Source organism: Strix aluco, chromosome 30, assembly GCF_031877795.1.
Source record: "Strix aluco isolate bStrAlu1 chromosome 30, bStrAlu1.hap1, whole genome shotgun sequence".
Lineage (NCBI taxonomy): Eukaryota > Metazoa > Chordata > Aves > Strigiformes > Strigidae > Strix > Strix aluco.
The window spans coordinates 2,062,354-2,076,795 of NC_133960.1; the positions used below are offsets into that span (position 1 = coordinate 2,062,354).

General features: G+C 60.8%; 3 protein-coding genes across 5 annotated transcripts; 2 read left to right on the forward strand and 1 right to left on the reverse strand.

The window, feature by feature from the left end:
- Nucleotides 1-1,137: 1,137 nt before the first annotated feature.
- LOC141916701 (natural killer cell receptor 2B4-like) lies at nucleotides 1,138-6,276 on the reverse strand. 2 transcript variants are annotated; one of them, XM_074809451.1, is made up of 9 exons: nucleotides 6,150-6,276; nucleotides 3,702-3,983; nucleotides 3,306-3,584; nucleotides 2,866-2,982; nucleotides 2,313-2,377; nucleotides 2,118-2,183; nucleotides 1,895-1,960; nucleotides 1,680-1,757; nucleotides 1,138-1,597 (listed from the first exon to the last, which is right to left on the reverse strand). In XM_074809451.1, the coding sequence occupies exons 1-9, from the start codon at nucleotides 6,232-6,234 to the stop codon at nucleotides 1,520-1,522; spliced, it is 1,116 nt and encodes a 371-aa protein (XP_074665552.1). In that variant the 5' UTR covers nucleotides 6,235-6,276; the 3' UTR covers nucleotides 1,138-1,519. The 2 variants fall into 2 exon arrangements, with proteins under 2 accessions (XP_074665552.1, XP_074665551.1); XM_074809450.1 differs by having other exon boundaries at nucleotides 3,663-3,983.
- A 511-nt stretch (nucleotides 6,277-6,787) lies between these two features.
- On the forward strand, nucleotides 6,788-9,485 carry LOC141916702 (natural killer cell receptor 2B4-like). 2 transcript variants are annotated; one of them, XM_074809452.1, is made up of 4 exons: nucleotides 6,788-6,944; nucleotides 7,763-8,083; nucleotides 8,162-8,440; nucleotides 8,718-9,485. In XM_074809452.1, exons 1-4 carry the CDS (start codon nucleotides 6,788-6,790, stop codon nucleotides 8,864-8,866), a joined length of 906 nt encoding a protein of 301 aa, XP_074665553.1. In that variant the 3' UTR covers nucleotides 8,867-9,485. The 2 variants fall into 2 exon arrangements, with proteins under 2 accessions (XP_074665553.1, XP_074665554.1); XM_074809453.1 differs by having other exon boundaries at nucleotides 7,766-8,083.
- A 2,144-nt stretch (nucleotides 9,486-11,629) lies between these two features.
- On the forward strand, nucleotides 11,630-13,716 carry LOC141916704 (uncharacterized). The gene is made up of 3 exons (XM_074809454.1): nucleotides 11,630-11,808; nucleotides 11,991-12,320; nucleotides 12,867-13,716. Exons 1-3 carry the CDS (start codon nucleotides 11,754-11,756, stop codon nucleotides 13,175-13,177), a joined length of 696 nt encoding a protein of 231 aa, XP_074665555.1. The 5' UTR covers nucleotides 11,630-11,753; the 3' UTR covers nucleotides 13,178-13,716.
- Nucleotides 13,717-14,442: the final 726 nt, after the last annotated feature.

Sequence of the window (14,442 nt, forward strand, 5' to 3'; positions counted from 1 at the left end):
CCTCAGCGCTTGCAGCGAGCACTGCAAATTATCTCCAATATGCAAAAGCAGGTCATTAGCATAAATTACAGCACCGTGATGGAGCGTGGCTTCGGCAGGAGCCCGACGTGCTGATGGATGCAGCAGCCCCCCGGGCTCTGTGCTGTCGCCTTCAGATGTTTCCGCTCATCAGGAGCGTGGGGACCCGGCGTTTCAAGCTGCAAAGGGGCTGAGATGCGCCTCCTGCCTTAGCCCCTGCTCCCAAGCAGCAGCCGCAGCCAGCAAGGACTGTCACCGCATCCCCAGCACCTGTGCTGAAGGATTTCCATCCTTCCTGAACTTTTCCAACTGAATTCAGCCAGTCAAAGGTCCCACTGCCACCTCTCCCCCAGTGCCGACTGCCGCGTGCAGAAGGGGATGCCACAGTGCAAGATGTATTTGGCTTGTGAAAAGCAGAGGATGGGGCTCAGGAGGGCGTAAACCAGCCCGACGGCAGCACCGCCACGCTGTGCCTGAGCCCCCATCCACACCAGCCCAGCCCCCTAAATTCCCTCATTGTGGCAGTCAGACACCCCCTCCCTCCCCGTGCTGGCCTCCCGGCATAGCTCCCGGTTAATGATTCCAATTAATGCTCGTTTCACAGGGAGCAGCCACAAAGCTATTTTGATCCGGGGACTCGGGTGGGAGGGGAGTGTTGCGGAGCCGCCGCCGCTCCCCATGCTGCCATCAAAGTGTCACCTTTCATTTTAATCCCGAAGAAAAGCCCTTGATCTTGCCTTTGGGAAGATCTTTGAAGCCAGAGCCCCTCTTCTTTCTCCACCTCCTTCTCCGAGGGCCGCTTGTGCTGTAGGAGCACGGGATAACTTAGGTGGGAAGGGACGTGGCGGTGTTTCGGGTCTCAGCTCACCGTGGGGCACCCGGGGCCATGCCCAGCCCAACCGGGGCAGGCAGGGACCATCCTGCCCAGGGATGATGCCCAGGGCCACCTCTCCCCTACCCGACACACACAACAAACTCTGCAAAGTGCATCTCCTCATGAGACTCAGACCACTTCAGAGCCACAAACAAGGCAATTTCCACTCCCTCCCCATGCCCGAAGTACATTTTGGGCTATAAATAGCCAATTCAGCGAATTAAACAAGCACCACAATTGCCTCATGAAGTTCAGCTTATATTTGCACTTAAAAATAAATTCCAGAGGTGTATTGAACCTGTCAAGACCTCAGAAACCCCACAAGATCACACGTTGGCACTAAACACACGTGTCCTCTCCCCACCACTCCCCCACTTGTCCAATTTCACATCTGTCTCCCCTGAAGACAGGTGTCCGTCACCGAGTCTTTCCTCCTTCCCTCACAGGAAAGCCGCCAAGGCACAACTGGGATCTGTGTCCTTGCAAAAAAACCATGTCTGACCGTTTCCATCCCAAGCGAGCCCCCGGCTTTGCCGGGTGGGGTTCCAGCAGGTGCCGGAGGTCTTTGGGTGCTCCGGGAGAAGAGGCCCGAAGGGAAGGGAAGGTCTTGCCGAGGCAGTCCAGGCACTAGGAGAGATGGTGGCTGGCAGGAGCTGAGGGCGAGGTCTGCACCGGGGAGCACCAGCGTCTAGAACCCCCCATAGCCTGCAAGGAAATGGGTAGGGTTTAGCACACAGCGGCCCCAAAAAGCTGAGGAGCTTTTGGAGATAACCAGAGCTCATCTTACCGGTGCGATGCTCGTTACCTCTACGTAGGCGGTGGAAACCAAAGCTGGGTCCAGCCTCTTCTTCTTGAGAGAAGGAGACTGTGGAGCAGAGTGAGAACCTGCCGTTAGGCAACACACAAGCAGGATGGTGAACCCAGCACCCAGTTGATGAACCGAGGGGACCCGGGTTTCTGTGCCCCTGCAGAGGGACCGGGGTCATAGCGGGGCAACCTCACCCTCCTGGTGGGCTGAATCGTGGAGTAGATGGTGCGGCTTTCAGGCTCCTGAGGGCAGCTGGGTCCCTGCCAGGGAAAAATGGTCGAGATGAGTAAAGAAAAACAAATTTGGGGCAAAAGGGGTGGTCTTGGCAGCTGCCATGGATGCATCCAGTCCAGGGGCTGCACAGCCAAGGCCATGGGGCAGCTCCAGTCCCCCCCACCGCCACACAACTGACCCTACCTGCGTCTTGTTGCAGACAACGGCGTAGATGGTGTTTCCACCCACAGTGGCCTCACTGGTCCCATTCTGGGGGAGAAAACAACCCCAGGCTGGTTAAAGGACACAACCCGAGGTGACAGACATTTCCAAACAGAGGTCCCATCCCTCCAGGCAGCCTGGGGACAGGGGCACCAAGGGGCACCCCCCAGCACTCACGGGGTTTTGTCTGGTTCGGGCTTTGCCCACCTCCTCGTAGACAGTCGTCATCTCCTCGACGTGTCCTGGGGGAGTTTGAAGGGTCAGTGTAAGACGGCTGATGTGTTAGAGCCCCCAGACCGGGGGGTTCAGCCCTCAAGCAAAGCAAAGCAGAGGGAGAAAGAGGTCCCTTGGCAATGGAGAGGTTTTACTTTGTTGGCACCAGGCAGGGGCTGGGGAGGGATGTTCCTGCTCAGAATAAAATGAATATCCAAACCCAAACAGTCCCCCAGAGCCCATGGGATGAGGCCTCCAGGTCAGCTTGGGCTGCTGGGACGCTTCGTCCAGCTCATCAACCTGCAGCACCCTGCATCAGCAGGGATGGGTGAAGACTCTGAGGGCAGGTGACAGTGCCCGGTGGCTTGTCCCGCATCAGCCCCAGGAGGAGGGAGAACCCCGGGGCCAGCACAGAGAGTGTTAGGAGTGTGACAGCAGGCAGGAGGAGGGCAGGGACTGCACCGTCAAAACCCCATGGCTGCCCGTCCTGTGAGCCACGTCAGCCCCAGGGACAAACCTCCCGGGGAGGCCTTTCCTCGCTTCCTCTTCGAGTACCAGACGACAGCGAGGGCTACGGAGAGCGCCAGCCCCAGGAACACAGCGACCGCCAACCACGGAATGATGTTGGAAAGCCCTGGGATGGAAGGAGAGGAGAAGGGGAGAGTTTTGATGCAGGGCAGAGCTCCAAGCCATTTCTAAACACCATCCCAGCCCGCAGAGGACAGCACAAGGGGAAGAGCTGGCCAGGAAGCCTCGGCCCTGGTTACTTCACCTACGCTCAGCTATCGCATTTCCTTTCCCAGGAGGGGAAGCTGCGCACATTTTGGCATCAGCATGACGTCCTCCGCAATTTCACAGGCCCAGGCAGGGAGACAAAGGGCCCCAAGAGAGGAATGGAAGCGCTGCAGCTTGTACATCCCCTAAATCCCACGTTTTACAGAGTTGAGGACAAATTACCCGAGGCCTCGGCGCGGCAGGCTGCCGTGATGTCGGTGCTGACCACGCTCCAGCTCACCGGGTTGCTCACGTTGCAGGAGCAGATGGTGTGGTTGTCGTCATCGTGGACCTGCAGATGCACCCAGGACCGGGGCTCTGGGTCTCCCAGGGGGGCCCCGCTGCAGGTCCAGCTGTAGGAGACGTTGTCAGCACCGGGCACGGCACAGACCAGCGAGAGGTTGCACCAGCCCTGCTCCCGGTGCAGGACGTTTTGCTCCAGGTGTGGCGGGCAGACGGGCTCTGCAGGGACAGAGCTGGTGAGAAGGGACGTGGGTGGGGGACACAGGGGGATGGGGTAATGGGGACACAGATACTCACCCCACACGGACACGCGGAAGCACGAGGCAGTAAGAGTACCTGATGTGTCCTCAAAATCCGCCCGATAGACCCCACTGTCTGCTGTGCGAACCACGCTGATCCACAGGGAGAGGTTATTCTGCTGGAAACCAGCTCTCCCAGAAAAAGGACTCTTGGGAAATTGGTCAGACTGATTCTTCTCAGCCGTCAGGATCCGGAACTTGTGTCCTGAATCCAGTGTCACTCTCCATTCGACCTTTACCCACCCCCGTGGGGGTTTCTCCGGCAGAAGCCGCAGCGTCCTGCTGACAGACACGGCTTGTTCCCGGCACTCCAGGGCTCCTAAAGCAGAGAGGGGTGAGCGAAGGCCCGTGGCCCCGGGAGATGCTCCATGGCCGGGGAGGGGGCACAGCTTCTGGAACCCCCCCTGTGCCCCAGGCCCACAGCCCCCAGCACAGCCCCTCCTGCTCCCCAGGGCGAAGCTCTGCCTGGCTCCCCATCACAACCCCCATTTGGGGGTACCCTTCTCTCTGCACCATCCCAGGCTGGTTGTGTCTGGCCACACGTTGCAGGTGCTCACGCAATATCCTCTGCCCTGCCCAGAGCAGGGGTGGCTGATCACGGCCTCTCATTGCTCATTTGTGCTCCAGCTCCTTCCCTGCCCATCCAGCCTGGGGAAGAGCCAAAATTTTGCCCATTGGACCCTTTTCTCTTGAGCTTCTCTGCTTGCCTCCCTTTTCTCAGTGCAACCCCGGATGTCAAGGGCTCTGGCAGAAGTGAGATTAAAAAAGCCCCTAAAAACAAACAAACACCGCAGCCGAGTGTGCACAGAAGCCTCACGGCTTCCTCGGGGCTGCGTGTGGTCAGGGCAGCGCCGGGGGCTGCCTCAGCCGTGCACGGGCTTTGCACGGTGCAACCCCACACAACCGCCTGTTTTTGTAGCCCTCAACAAAGTCTGGCTTGCACAGCCGTCAAGGTAAGCGTAAGCCTTGGGGAGCTCAGCTTAGCCCCCCATCCTGCAGCCCCCGGGGGGGACTTTGCCTCGGTGCCACCGGTGCGAACCATGTGCCACCAGATTTGGTGCCTCCTGGTACGGCCAGGAGATCCCAGGCAGCTCCAGCTTAAACCTTGTCTTTGCAAAGCCGCAGGCGTGAGGATGCCTTGTCCTCAGCGCATCCCGGGGTGCGGACGGGACATCCCTACGCTCAGCAGATCTAGAAATACAAGAGGCTGGAGCAAGCAAAGGCAGAAGCATCCTCCCATGGGGAGCTCAAGGGGCAGGCCCCAGCGCAGGCACTATTTATCAGTTGCCACCTTGATGGCTCACACCTCCCACCCCTCCAGGTACTAAACATGGCGAGAAATAGGGATTATCACCTACTACTGCTCTGCAAGCATCTAGTGCTCCAAAAAAACATGTGAGGGCATCTTAATGCCCTCATCCTAGGCCACTGGAGCAGCCCCAGCAAGGAGCTGCCCCGGAGGGAGGGTGCCAGGACAGTGGGTGTGCAGAATTGGGAAAAAAATGATGCAAAAATACGTCCCGTAGCCTGGAGATGTGGTTGTACACCCAGCCGGAGCAACGCTGGGCCGGGCAAGTTCAACACCATGCAGGTTAACCACATCTGTTTTGCAGCTCCGCTGAGCCCGTGGTTGCTGCAGGTTCTGCTGCTTCAAGCCAGCAACACCCCATCTTGTGCACCCCTGAGCAGCGAGAGCCCCCCAGCCCCGCACCATCTGGGTTGGGCAACGGGGCCAGGAGATGCGTCTTGGGGTGGCGAGAGAGGGGAGGTGGAGGTGATGCTCGCCTGGGCTCCCCGAGGGCGGGGAAGGGTGGCACGGTGGAGGTACGGGGACACCGCCAGAAGATGCTCCAGGCACCGAGCTGGCCCCCAAACTCAGGTGTTTCTCTGTTCCCCCCATGCAGAAGTTGCTGTTTTTAGGAAGAAGATCCTAAGCCACCCCCAGCTCCACTGAGATCATGGTGGAAAGGTGCCGTGTTTGTTCAGTGGAGAGACCTGGCCTCCAAAAGCTGCATTTCTGGGTGCGGGAAAGGTCAGGGGTGTGGGTGCTGCGTCGGCAGGGAAGTGACTTTTCTCAGCCAAGCCCCGTGTGCTGCTGGCAGCAACGCTGCCTGCAAAGGGGAACCGGCGCTGCCTGAGAGCCCTCTGTGCTCTGGGCAGGACCCAGCGCAGAGAAATGAAGAAAAACTGAAAAAACCCCACCCAGCCCCGCTCCATCTCCCCAGGGACCCCGCGCCCAGCTCGCTGCCCGTGACCCCGCAGCCCTCCGCGGTCTGAGTTCCTGCGGATGTCTTCGTGCCGGCGGCACAACCGGCTTTTTCCCGGCACCCAGCTCCCGGGACAGGCAGCAGCAACACCCCCCGCCCCGTCCCTGCACCCCTCGGACGCTGCCAGCGCCGGTGCCTCCCCACCAGCACCCTCCCCTTAGTGAGGCCCGGCGAGTCCCCATCCTCCCGGCGAGCCCGGCACCGCATCCCCTCCTCACCTTGGCCACTGGTCGTGGCCAGCAGCACCAGCCACAGCAGCACCGACAGTGCCGGGGGGCACCAGGGACCCCCATGCTGGTGCATCTCCGGGTGGCACCCGAGTGAGCTCCCTGCAACCAGGGAGGTGCGAAACCCCTCCAAGAGCCAGCGACTGGCCAGCCGCAACTTCCTCTCCCGCCTGCGGTTCCTTCGCACCCTCCGCCTCTGTGATCTCCTCCGCGCTGCCACTCTCACCCCCGCTGGAACCCCCCCCCAGCCCAACCTGCCACCGGGGTGGATGTCGGGGTACCCCGGGTCCCCGCGGGGCAGAGGACGGTGGAGAAGGACGTGCTGCCAGCTGCCCCGGAGAGCTCAGTTGCAGGACTGGGCGGCTGCAGACCTCAGAGGAAACTAATTTTAATTACTCGGGGCGAGAGGGCGGGGGGGCAGCGGTTTTGGGGGGTTTTGCTTTCCCTTTGCAGCTCACTCCAGGAGGAGAAGCTGTGCTGGGCGCTGCACGGCAGCGGTTTCTAATGTGTGGGACGTGTCTGGCGGCTCCGAGCAGCAGGATCGGGCCCATCAGGGAGCGGTGCCCAGCCCAGAGCCCCCCCCCCACCCCCACACCTCGGGGTCAGGGAGCTGGGGAGCGGCACAGCCCATGGGGGGGCTCCCAGGGGTTGTGGGGGGCTGCAGATGTAGAGCTGGGGCCTGTCCTGAGCTTCCACCCCAATTCCCACCTTTCTCTGGGACAGCCATGGAGCACGTCATCCTCCTCCTCCTCCTCCTCTCCGTCTTCTTCCTCTGCCAAGCCCAAGGTAAGTGCGGGTGGGCAGCACCCAGCTCTGCCACGGGGGCTGCAATGAGTTGTGTCCAGCCTCTGCGCCAGGCATCCACAGACACCTGGCAAGTTCCTTGGGAAAATGCTTTTAAAAACATGCCTGGGGTCAGCGCTTGGCTGCGGGTTGGGTTTTATTTGGGTTTTTTTCGTGCAAACCAGCAAGCACTGGCTTGTCACAGGCCCACAGCAGTCTCTTGGGCTGTCAGGTGAGAAAAAAAAGCCCCACAAACTGAAGCTGAAAGCAAAAGGCTGTTTTTGAGGGTCAGAAAGCCTCAGCGCTACGGGTATTGCTTAAATTGGGCCATTTAGATGGAATTATTGTGAAAAATTGTCCATTTTTTTTAAGAAAAGGCTGCGTGTCTAGGAAAAAATGCTCTGCTCATGCGGATTTGACTTGTTGTAGGAGGCACAGGGGAGGGCGGTGAGCGACGGCTTCGTCAGAGCTTCCCTTGTGTTTGAGAAATGGGATTCCCTTTCTATTAGCCAGGATAACAAATATCTATTAGGATAAAATAACGGCCACGGGGCAGAGCTGCGAGAGTCTGTTCCTCACCAGCCAATGGTGAGTAGAGGCAGAGGGGGAGAGAGAAAGATGAACTGAAAACAGTTTCCCAACCCGCGCTCGGCCGCCTCGGGGGGAGCCAAGGGAGGGCTGAGGGTCCCCGCGATGCCGGAGGCTCTGAGCCCCAGATCCCCAGGGATGGACAGAGCGGGGCTGTGTGGGACTGTGCCCCCTCCCCGGCCGTGGAGCATCTCCCAGGGCCACGGGTCTTCGCTCACACCTCTCTGCTTTAGGAGCCCTGGAGTGCCGGGAACAAGCCGTGTCTGTCAGCGGGACGCTGCGGCTTCTGCCGGAGAAACCCCCGCGGGGGTGGGTAAAGGCCGAATGGAGAGTGACACTGGATTCAGGACACAAGTTCCGGATCCTGACGGCTGAGAAGAATCAGGCTGACCAGTTTCCCAAGAGTCCTTTTTCTGTGAGAGCTGGTTTCCAGCAGAATAACCTCTCCCTGTGGATCAGCGCGGTTGGCACAGCAGACAGTGGGGTCTATTGGGTGGAATTTGAGGACACATCAGGTGCTGTTACTGCCTCGTGCTTCCACGTGTCCGTGTGGGGTGAGTATCTGTGTCCCCTTCACCCCATCCCCCTGTGTCCCCCACCCACGTCCCTTCTCACCAGCTCTGTCCCCACAGAGCCCGTCCACCCGCCACACCTGGAGCAAAACGTCCTGCACCGGGAGCAGGGCTGGTGCAACCTCTCGCTGGTCTGTGCCGTGTCCAGTGCCGCCAACGTCTCCTACAGCTGGACCTGCAGCGGGGCCCCCCTGGGAGACCCAGAGCTCCGGTCCTGGGTGCATCTGCAGGTCCACGATGACGACAACCACACCATCTGCTCCTGCAACGTGAGCAACCCGGTGAGCTGGAGCGTGGTCAGCACCGACATCACGGCAGCCTGCCGCGCCGAGGCCTCAGGTTTGTGGGACTGATGTTTATGGGGGGAGCTGCTGCCCTCCCAGCTCTAAAATGTGGTTTGGGACTTAAATCCATTAAGCAGGAGGTGTCGCTGTGGGCTGGGGGGGCAGAGCCACGTCAAGGTGCTGCGTGGCTGGGAACCGCTGCCGGAGGCGCTGGGGATGTGGCAGGATCGGTCCCACCAGTGCTCTGAGCCTGTGCTGTGGGCAACCCGGCCTCGGTGCCCCCGGGGGGGCAGGGGATGTCCCCCCCATCCCCAATTTCTCTCTATTTACAGGTATTTTACAGCCCTACTGCCTGGTGAAGGGGCTGCTCTGCCTGCTGGTGCTGGGCAGCCTGGGCGCAGCCGTGGCCGTCACCCACATCCTCGTCCAGCGGTGGGGACCCCCTTCCCGCGGCTCTCACGGCTCTTTGGGTGCTGGGTAGGACCCCCCAAAGTGTCTTTGTGCCTCAAGTCAGGCCTCAAAAACTCCCCAACAAATGAGCTGCTTTTAACCGCGCTTGAGCATGGATTAAAGAAAAATCTACATTTTTTTTCGCCCAGCATTATGTGTTTCATGTTCTTGACAAAGTTCTGGGTTGTTCTGTGGAGAGGACAGATCAAACGGGCTGCAGAGGATTTCACCCCAGAAGATGAAGCTCCCCTTCAACAACACAGGGCTCCCGCCACCCCAAAAGATCCCCCCCTGGGATGGGATTGTCCCTCTGGTTTTGAGCAAACAGGGACACACTCCACTGCCCGGCGTCCTGCCGGACCCCCCCGGGATGGAGCCGTCCCGCTGGGAGCGGGATGTGGGGACCGAGCAGCATCACCCCAGCCTCGCGTGAACTCTCCTCGCCATCCTTTAACGAAGCAGATCAGCACATCGCCTGCTCGTCGCCGGAGATTTAGTCCCTCTGCCGAATTTCTTAATTCCAGATCTGCCGCGTGTAGATAAACTGCACCACGTGGAAGGAGCATCATGTTCTGTGGGGGCAGCAGCAGTTTGTTGGTCCCTTATCTATCCAACAGATACCACCTCATTAAACCACTGGTAGATATTAATGAGCTTGTCCTGAGAGTGATTTTACGACGATCTCAGCTTTTCCTGCCATATCAGGGATGCCCAAGCCCAGCACAGCCCCACCGAGGCCAGGTGACCCCCGTGCCCGCACTGTCCCTTGCCCGGCAGCATCGTTCGGGGCCGGTGGCTTGTGGGAGCCACGGAGCCGCTGGAAGAGAGCAAGAGGCGCCGGGGCCAGCGGCCCCTAATCCGATCTCCCCACCGTCTGCTTCTGCCCTCCGATCCGCACCACTAATCACCTTACGGTAAGCTCATTGCCTCCGCGGCGGCCCCAGCCCTTCGCCGGCCCCGCTGCCGGGTTGGACGTGGGCAGGGAAACCGCAGCCGGGAGCTGGGGGATGCGTGGGATGAGCTGGGGGTCCCCGCTAAGGAACAGCCCCCCCAAGCAGGAGCCGTGGGCTGGTTCTGCTGGGAACTGGGCAAATGGGGGGGAAATTCCCAGCAAAAGTCTTGGAAAAAAGGCCGTAGCGCTGGGAGAAGAGAGGGATGGGATCTGCTCAGCCTCTGTGGCAGCCGGAGCAGGTTTCCTGCAGCGACCAGGGGGCAACAGCTTCAACCTTGTCAGTGGGGGAAACTGAGGCACGGCCTGACCACCCCCCCCAAGCTCAGACGGAGCCGGCTGGAGGAGCTCCAGCGTCTTTCCCTCCCCACGCGGTGCCCCGGCAGTGACGTGGGACACGCCGGCTCCCACGGCCCCTTCCTCCCCCTCGCAGGCAGAGGAGCAAAAAAACTAATTAAGGCTACAAAGGGAAAAGCAGCATTTTGCAAGGTTGAAAACCTCAGCTCCAGAGAAGGGGCTGAGCCGATTAATTAGAGCTTTTGTCTGCGGCTCCATTCAACATGTAGGGAACAATTTACATCAAGGGGACCTTCCTCGGGCTGGAGGAGCTTTGCCCAGGGAGCGCGAGAGCGGGGGAAAAAAGGGAAGGGAATGAAAGGGAAACATTTACCACGTTTCACGGCCCGCGTTGAGGAGGAAGGGAAGACGCTGCATACTTGAGGCACCGCATTGCAGAGGGTGTTTTTATTCAGCGCATCATCCGCGGTTTCTCATTCCCCTTCCAGCTAAATTTGGCCCACGAGATGCGCCGGCGAGGAGGGCGGCGGAGGGCTGGGGGGGGGTTCTGCGATGGCTCAGGGACTTTTTCCCGGCTCCAACATCCCTCCAGTGTTTGGGAACGCGGCCGGCGCGGCCGAACCAGCTGTGCAGGGCAGGTGATGTTGCAGGATGGGGAGCGGGAAGCGGGGGCTCGTCTCACACGAGGCTTTCACAGAAATGTCACCATCAGGGTCCCCATGGGGATCCCCACAGCCCTCCCCCGTTCTCAGACAGGCAGATATTTAAATGTTTTTCTGTTTTAACCAGCCTGCAGCCCATCCCCGCAGCATCTCACCTGTGCTCGGCTTGGAGGGAGGAAAAGCCACATTTTTTTTTTTATCAAAATACTCTCCCAGACCAGAGCGTGGCTCTGCCCGAGAGGTGGCAGCATGCGACCACGCTCGGTGGCAGCCAGGCTGGGTTTATTCCTGGGGGGGGGTTAGGCCTGGCTTTGGCCGGGGTCCCTGAACCCCCCCAGCACCCATCCTGCGGGAGCTGGTCCCAGATCACTCGGGGAAGCAAGAACCGGGTGGGAACCTTCGCTCTGGAGTGGGACGGGGCTGGAGGATGGGCTGTGCAGGGATTGCGTCCAGAGGAGAGCAGGTTTCCACCGAGAGCGGCTCATACAGTGACTGAGCCTCCCCCAGCTAAAATTCACCCGTCCTGCAGCCCCGTCCCCGCTCCCAGCTGCCTCCCACGGGAAAAGGGCCGGGATGTGCAGGGGAGGGACCCCAGCTCTGTCCAACGTGCCCTGGCCGGGATGTGAAACCCCCGTGTGCCCTCTGCCGCCGGCCCCATCACCGCCGCCCGGTTATTCATCATCGGCACGAGGTCTGGGGGAAGCAGGAGCTGCCCCTTTGCCTCCTGTCCATCCCGGGGCAGAGCCAGGCCCTGGCACACCCTGACAAACACCAGCTGCTGCTGCTTCCTCCGTGAAGCCCGTCCCACCCACCAAGTCACCCCTTCCCTCACCTCACCAGCACCCGTGGCCCTCCCGGCGGTGAGCCTTGTGCAATCCCTCTCTGTCAGCGCTGCCGCCAGCCCCGACGGAGGTTTCCTGGCCCTGTCGGGGCTCAGCCCCATGGCTCAGGGGCTGTAACATCTGCTCAGCCCCCCCTCACCCCCAGCCAGCCCCACGCAAGGAGGGGACATGGCCGGAGCCTGGGCCACGCTTCTCTGCCACGTGCTGCTGGTGGCAGCCGGGGGTAAGGATGCTCCTGGGGCTGGGGCGGGCGGTTTGTCGCAGGGTGCCAGGGCAGGTGGGTCCAAAGCAGGGCAGGTGCTTTTTTTGGTGGGAAGGGGGAGATAGAGACCACCCTCATCCTTGCAATAGTGGCGGCTGTGGTCGCCCCCCACCAGCCGTCTGACAGCACCCCGTGCCTTGCAGGGCTGCCTCTCTCCTGCGGCACCGAGCTGCTGGAGGGGCTGCAGGGACAGTCCGTGTCCTTCCCAGCCCTACACCCCATGGCTGAGGACATCGTGCGGGTCACCTGGAGGTTCCAGGGGACCCACATCGCCGAGGCCAAGCCCAGGCAGAAGATGTTCACCGTGGACTACCTGCCCCGCTTCCGTGGCCGGCTGTTCATTCACCCCGCCAGCCTGTCCCTGGAGATCAGACTACTGAAGCCGGGGGACGGCGGGAGGTACGAGGTGGTCGTGGACACCTTCTCCGACCCCACCAACCCAAAGACATTTTCCTGCTTATTGCTGGTTAACGGTGAGTCCCAGGATGGTGGGAGGAGGGTCACGGGGACCAGGCTTGGGTTTGTCCCCATGGGGATGGGCTGCTGCTGTGTGAGCTCCCCGGCCCCAAGCCCACGGCGCCCCCCAGCCTTGATCGTGTGAAGGAGCCCACGATGGTCATGTGGTTGGTGGAGAAATTCCCATTTCCTCTTTTGGTGCCCGCGCTCACCCGCTGCACCCACTGCACCCAGCCCCGGTGGCACCCAGACCCCTCCCTTGGTGTGCTGCACCAAGCCCCAGTGGCACCCAGAACCCCCTTGGGGTGCTGTACCCACTGCACCCAGCCCCAGTGGCACCCAGACCCCCCCCCTGGGATGCTGCACCAAGCCCCAGTGGCACCCAGAACCCCCCTGGGGTGCTGCACCCAGCCCCGGTGGCATCCAGAACCCCCTTGGGGTGCTGTACCCACTGCACCCAGACACCTCCGGGGTGCTGCACCCAGCCCCGGTGGCACCCAGACCCCTCCTGTCCCTGAAGCAGCCTCCGTCCCCATGGATCACGCCGTGCCCCGTGCCCACAGGTGACTCACCCGCGATGACGGCCGGGCCCGGTGACGCAGGAGGACACAGCGGGAGCACGGCGGGACCCCGGGCAGTGACCAAGCCCCCTGCTGCCGACACCGTGACATGGGGCGCAGGTTGGGGGCAGCCCCCGGGCAATGGTGGGGGGTCAGGGGGGTGCGGGGTGCAGGACCAGTACTGCGTGGTGAAGGGCTATCTCGTGGCTGCCGTCTTCGGGCCGCTGCTGATGCTGGTGGTGGCCATCCACATCGTGACCAGGGACAAAGCCACTGAGCTGGGGGGTCTCAGTGGGGCCGAGAGTGGGGTCTGAGCCCCCCGGCATCACCGCACCACAGGGACCAGCCCCACGGCAGCGATGAGCCCGTATCCGGGGCTGCGGGAGCGGTGGCTGCTCTGCCTCAGTTTCCCCAGCCGGGGAAAGCCAAAATCACTCTAATGAAAACTCCTCGAGGATTCCAAGTGAAACCCAGCTTCCTCATCTGTTGCACAAACAGTTGCCCCAAAATGTGGCAATGCCTCTTCCTGCCGGAGGCCACCACGGTGGCCAGCAGTCCCCCGACACCCAGCAGGACCCAAACACATCCCGGCACAGCCCCTGCACCGAGCGCGCCGCAGCGTCGGGCCTCAGCACACCCGTTCCAGGGACACCTCCGATACCGGGACGTCATTGGTTTCATATTTACAGCCCCGAATCCAGTGCGAGATAATAATTCAACGTCTCATAAAACCTTCTATAGTTTATAATAAGTGAATTATTTACTGGTGACCCTGACTAAATGCTGCGCAGCATAAATTATTGAGTGGCAGATCTGTCAAAAAGTTCTCATAAATAAGTTATCTGGTGCCGTCTTAATGTTCCCAGTAAATTACTCATTCAATCTCCCGTCTAAATGCTCTCCTGGGGAAATTACTCGCGCCTGCTGATTTATGAATTAGGCCTGGGCAAATCAGGACGATTAGGAAGGAGAGCCCTGCCAGGACACCCGAAGGTTTCGCTTCACCGTGACGTTTCATCCCAAGCGCATCCCTGGTGCTGCCCCGTCCAACAGCCGGGGTGGGACGGAGCCTGGTCCGCCCTATGCGCTGGTCCCAGAGGGACCGTCCCCACCCTGGGGTGCTCAGCACCCTCCTGCCAGCCACAGGCAGTGATCCCAGGGGTCCCACAGCGATGCTGGGAAGCAGCGCCCGCTCCCAGCCCCGCTCCATTATTCCCCATCGCAGGAGGGAGCTAGAGGGGCTCCCCCCACCCCACGAGCGCTCCCCACAACACCCCAAACACCTCAAGCAACCCCGCGGCAGCCCTGGGCTCGTTACCTGTGCTTTATGGCCTGCAGACCACAGCACACGGCGCTGGCCATATGTTTTATTGCCATTATAATCATCACCCAGCAAGCACGAGTTTCCATCTCCCCCAACAAGCCTAAATCCTCCCCGCCAGCAGCCTGGGGTTGCTCTCGACATCTCGAGCGCGCCGAGAACCATATTTCTACCAGGTCCTGGGCGTAATTAAAGTGTCGCCCGAGGAGTGTGACAGCCACGACCCTGACGCGGAGGCAAAGCACGAAGTCACGAGCC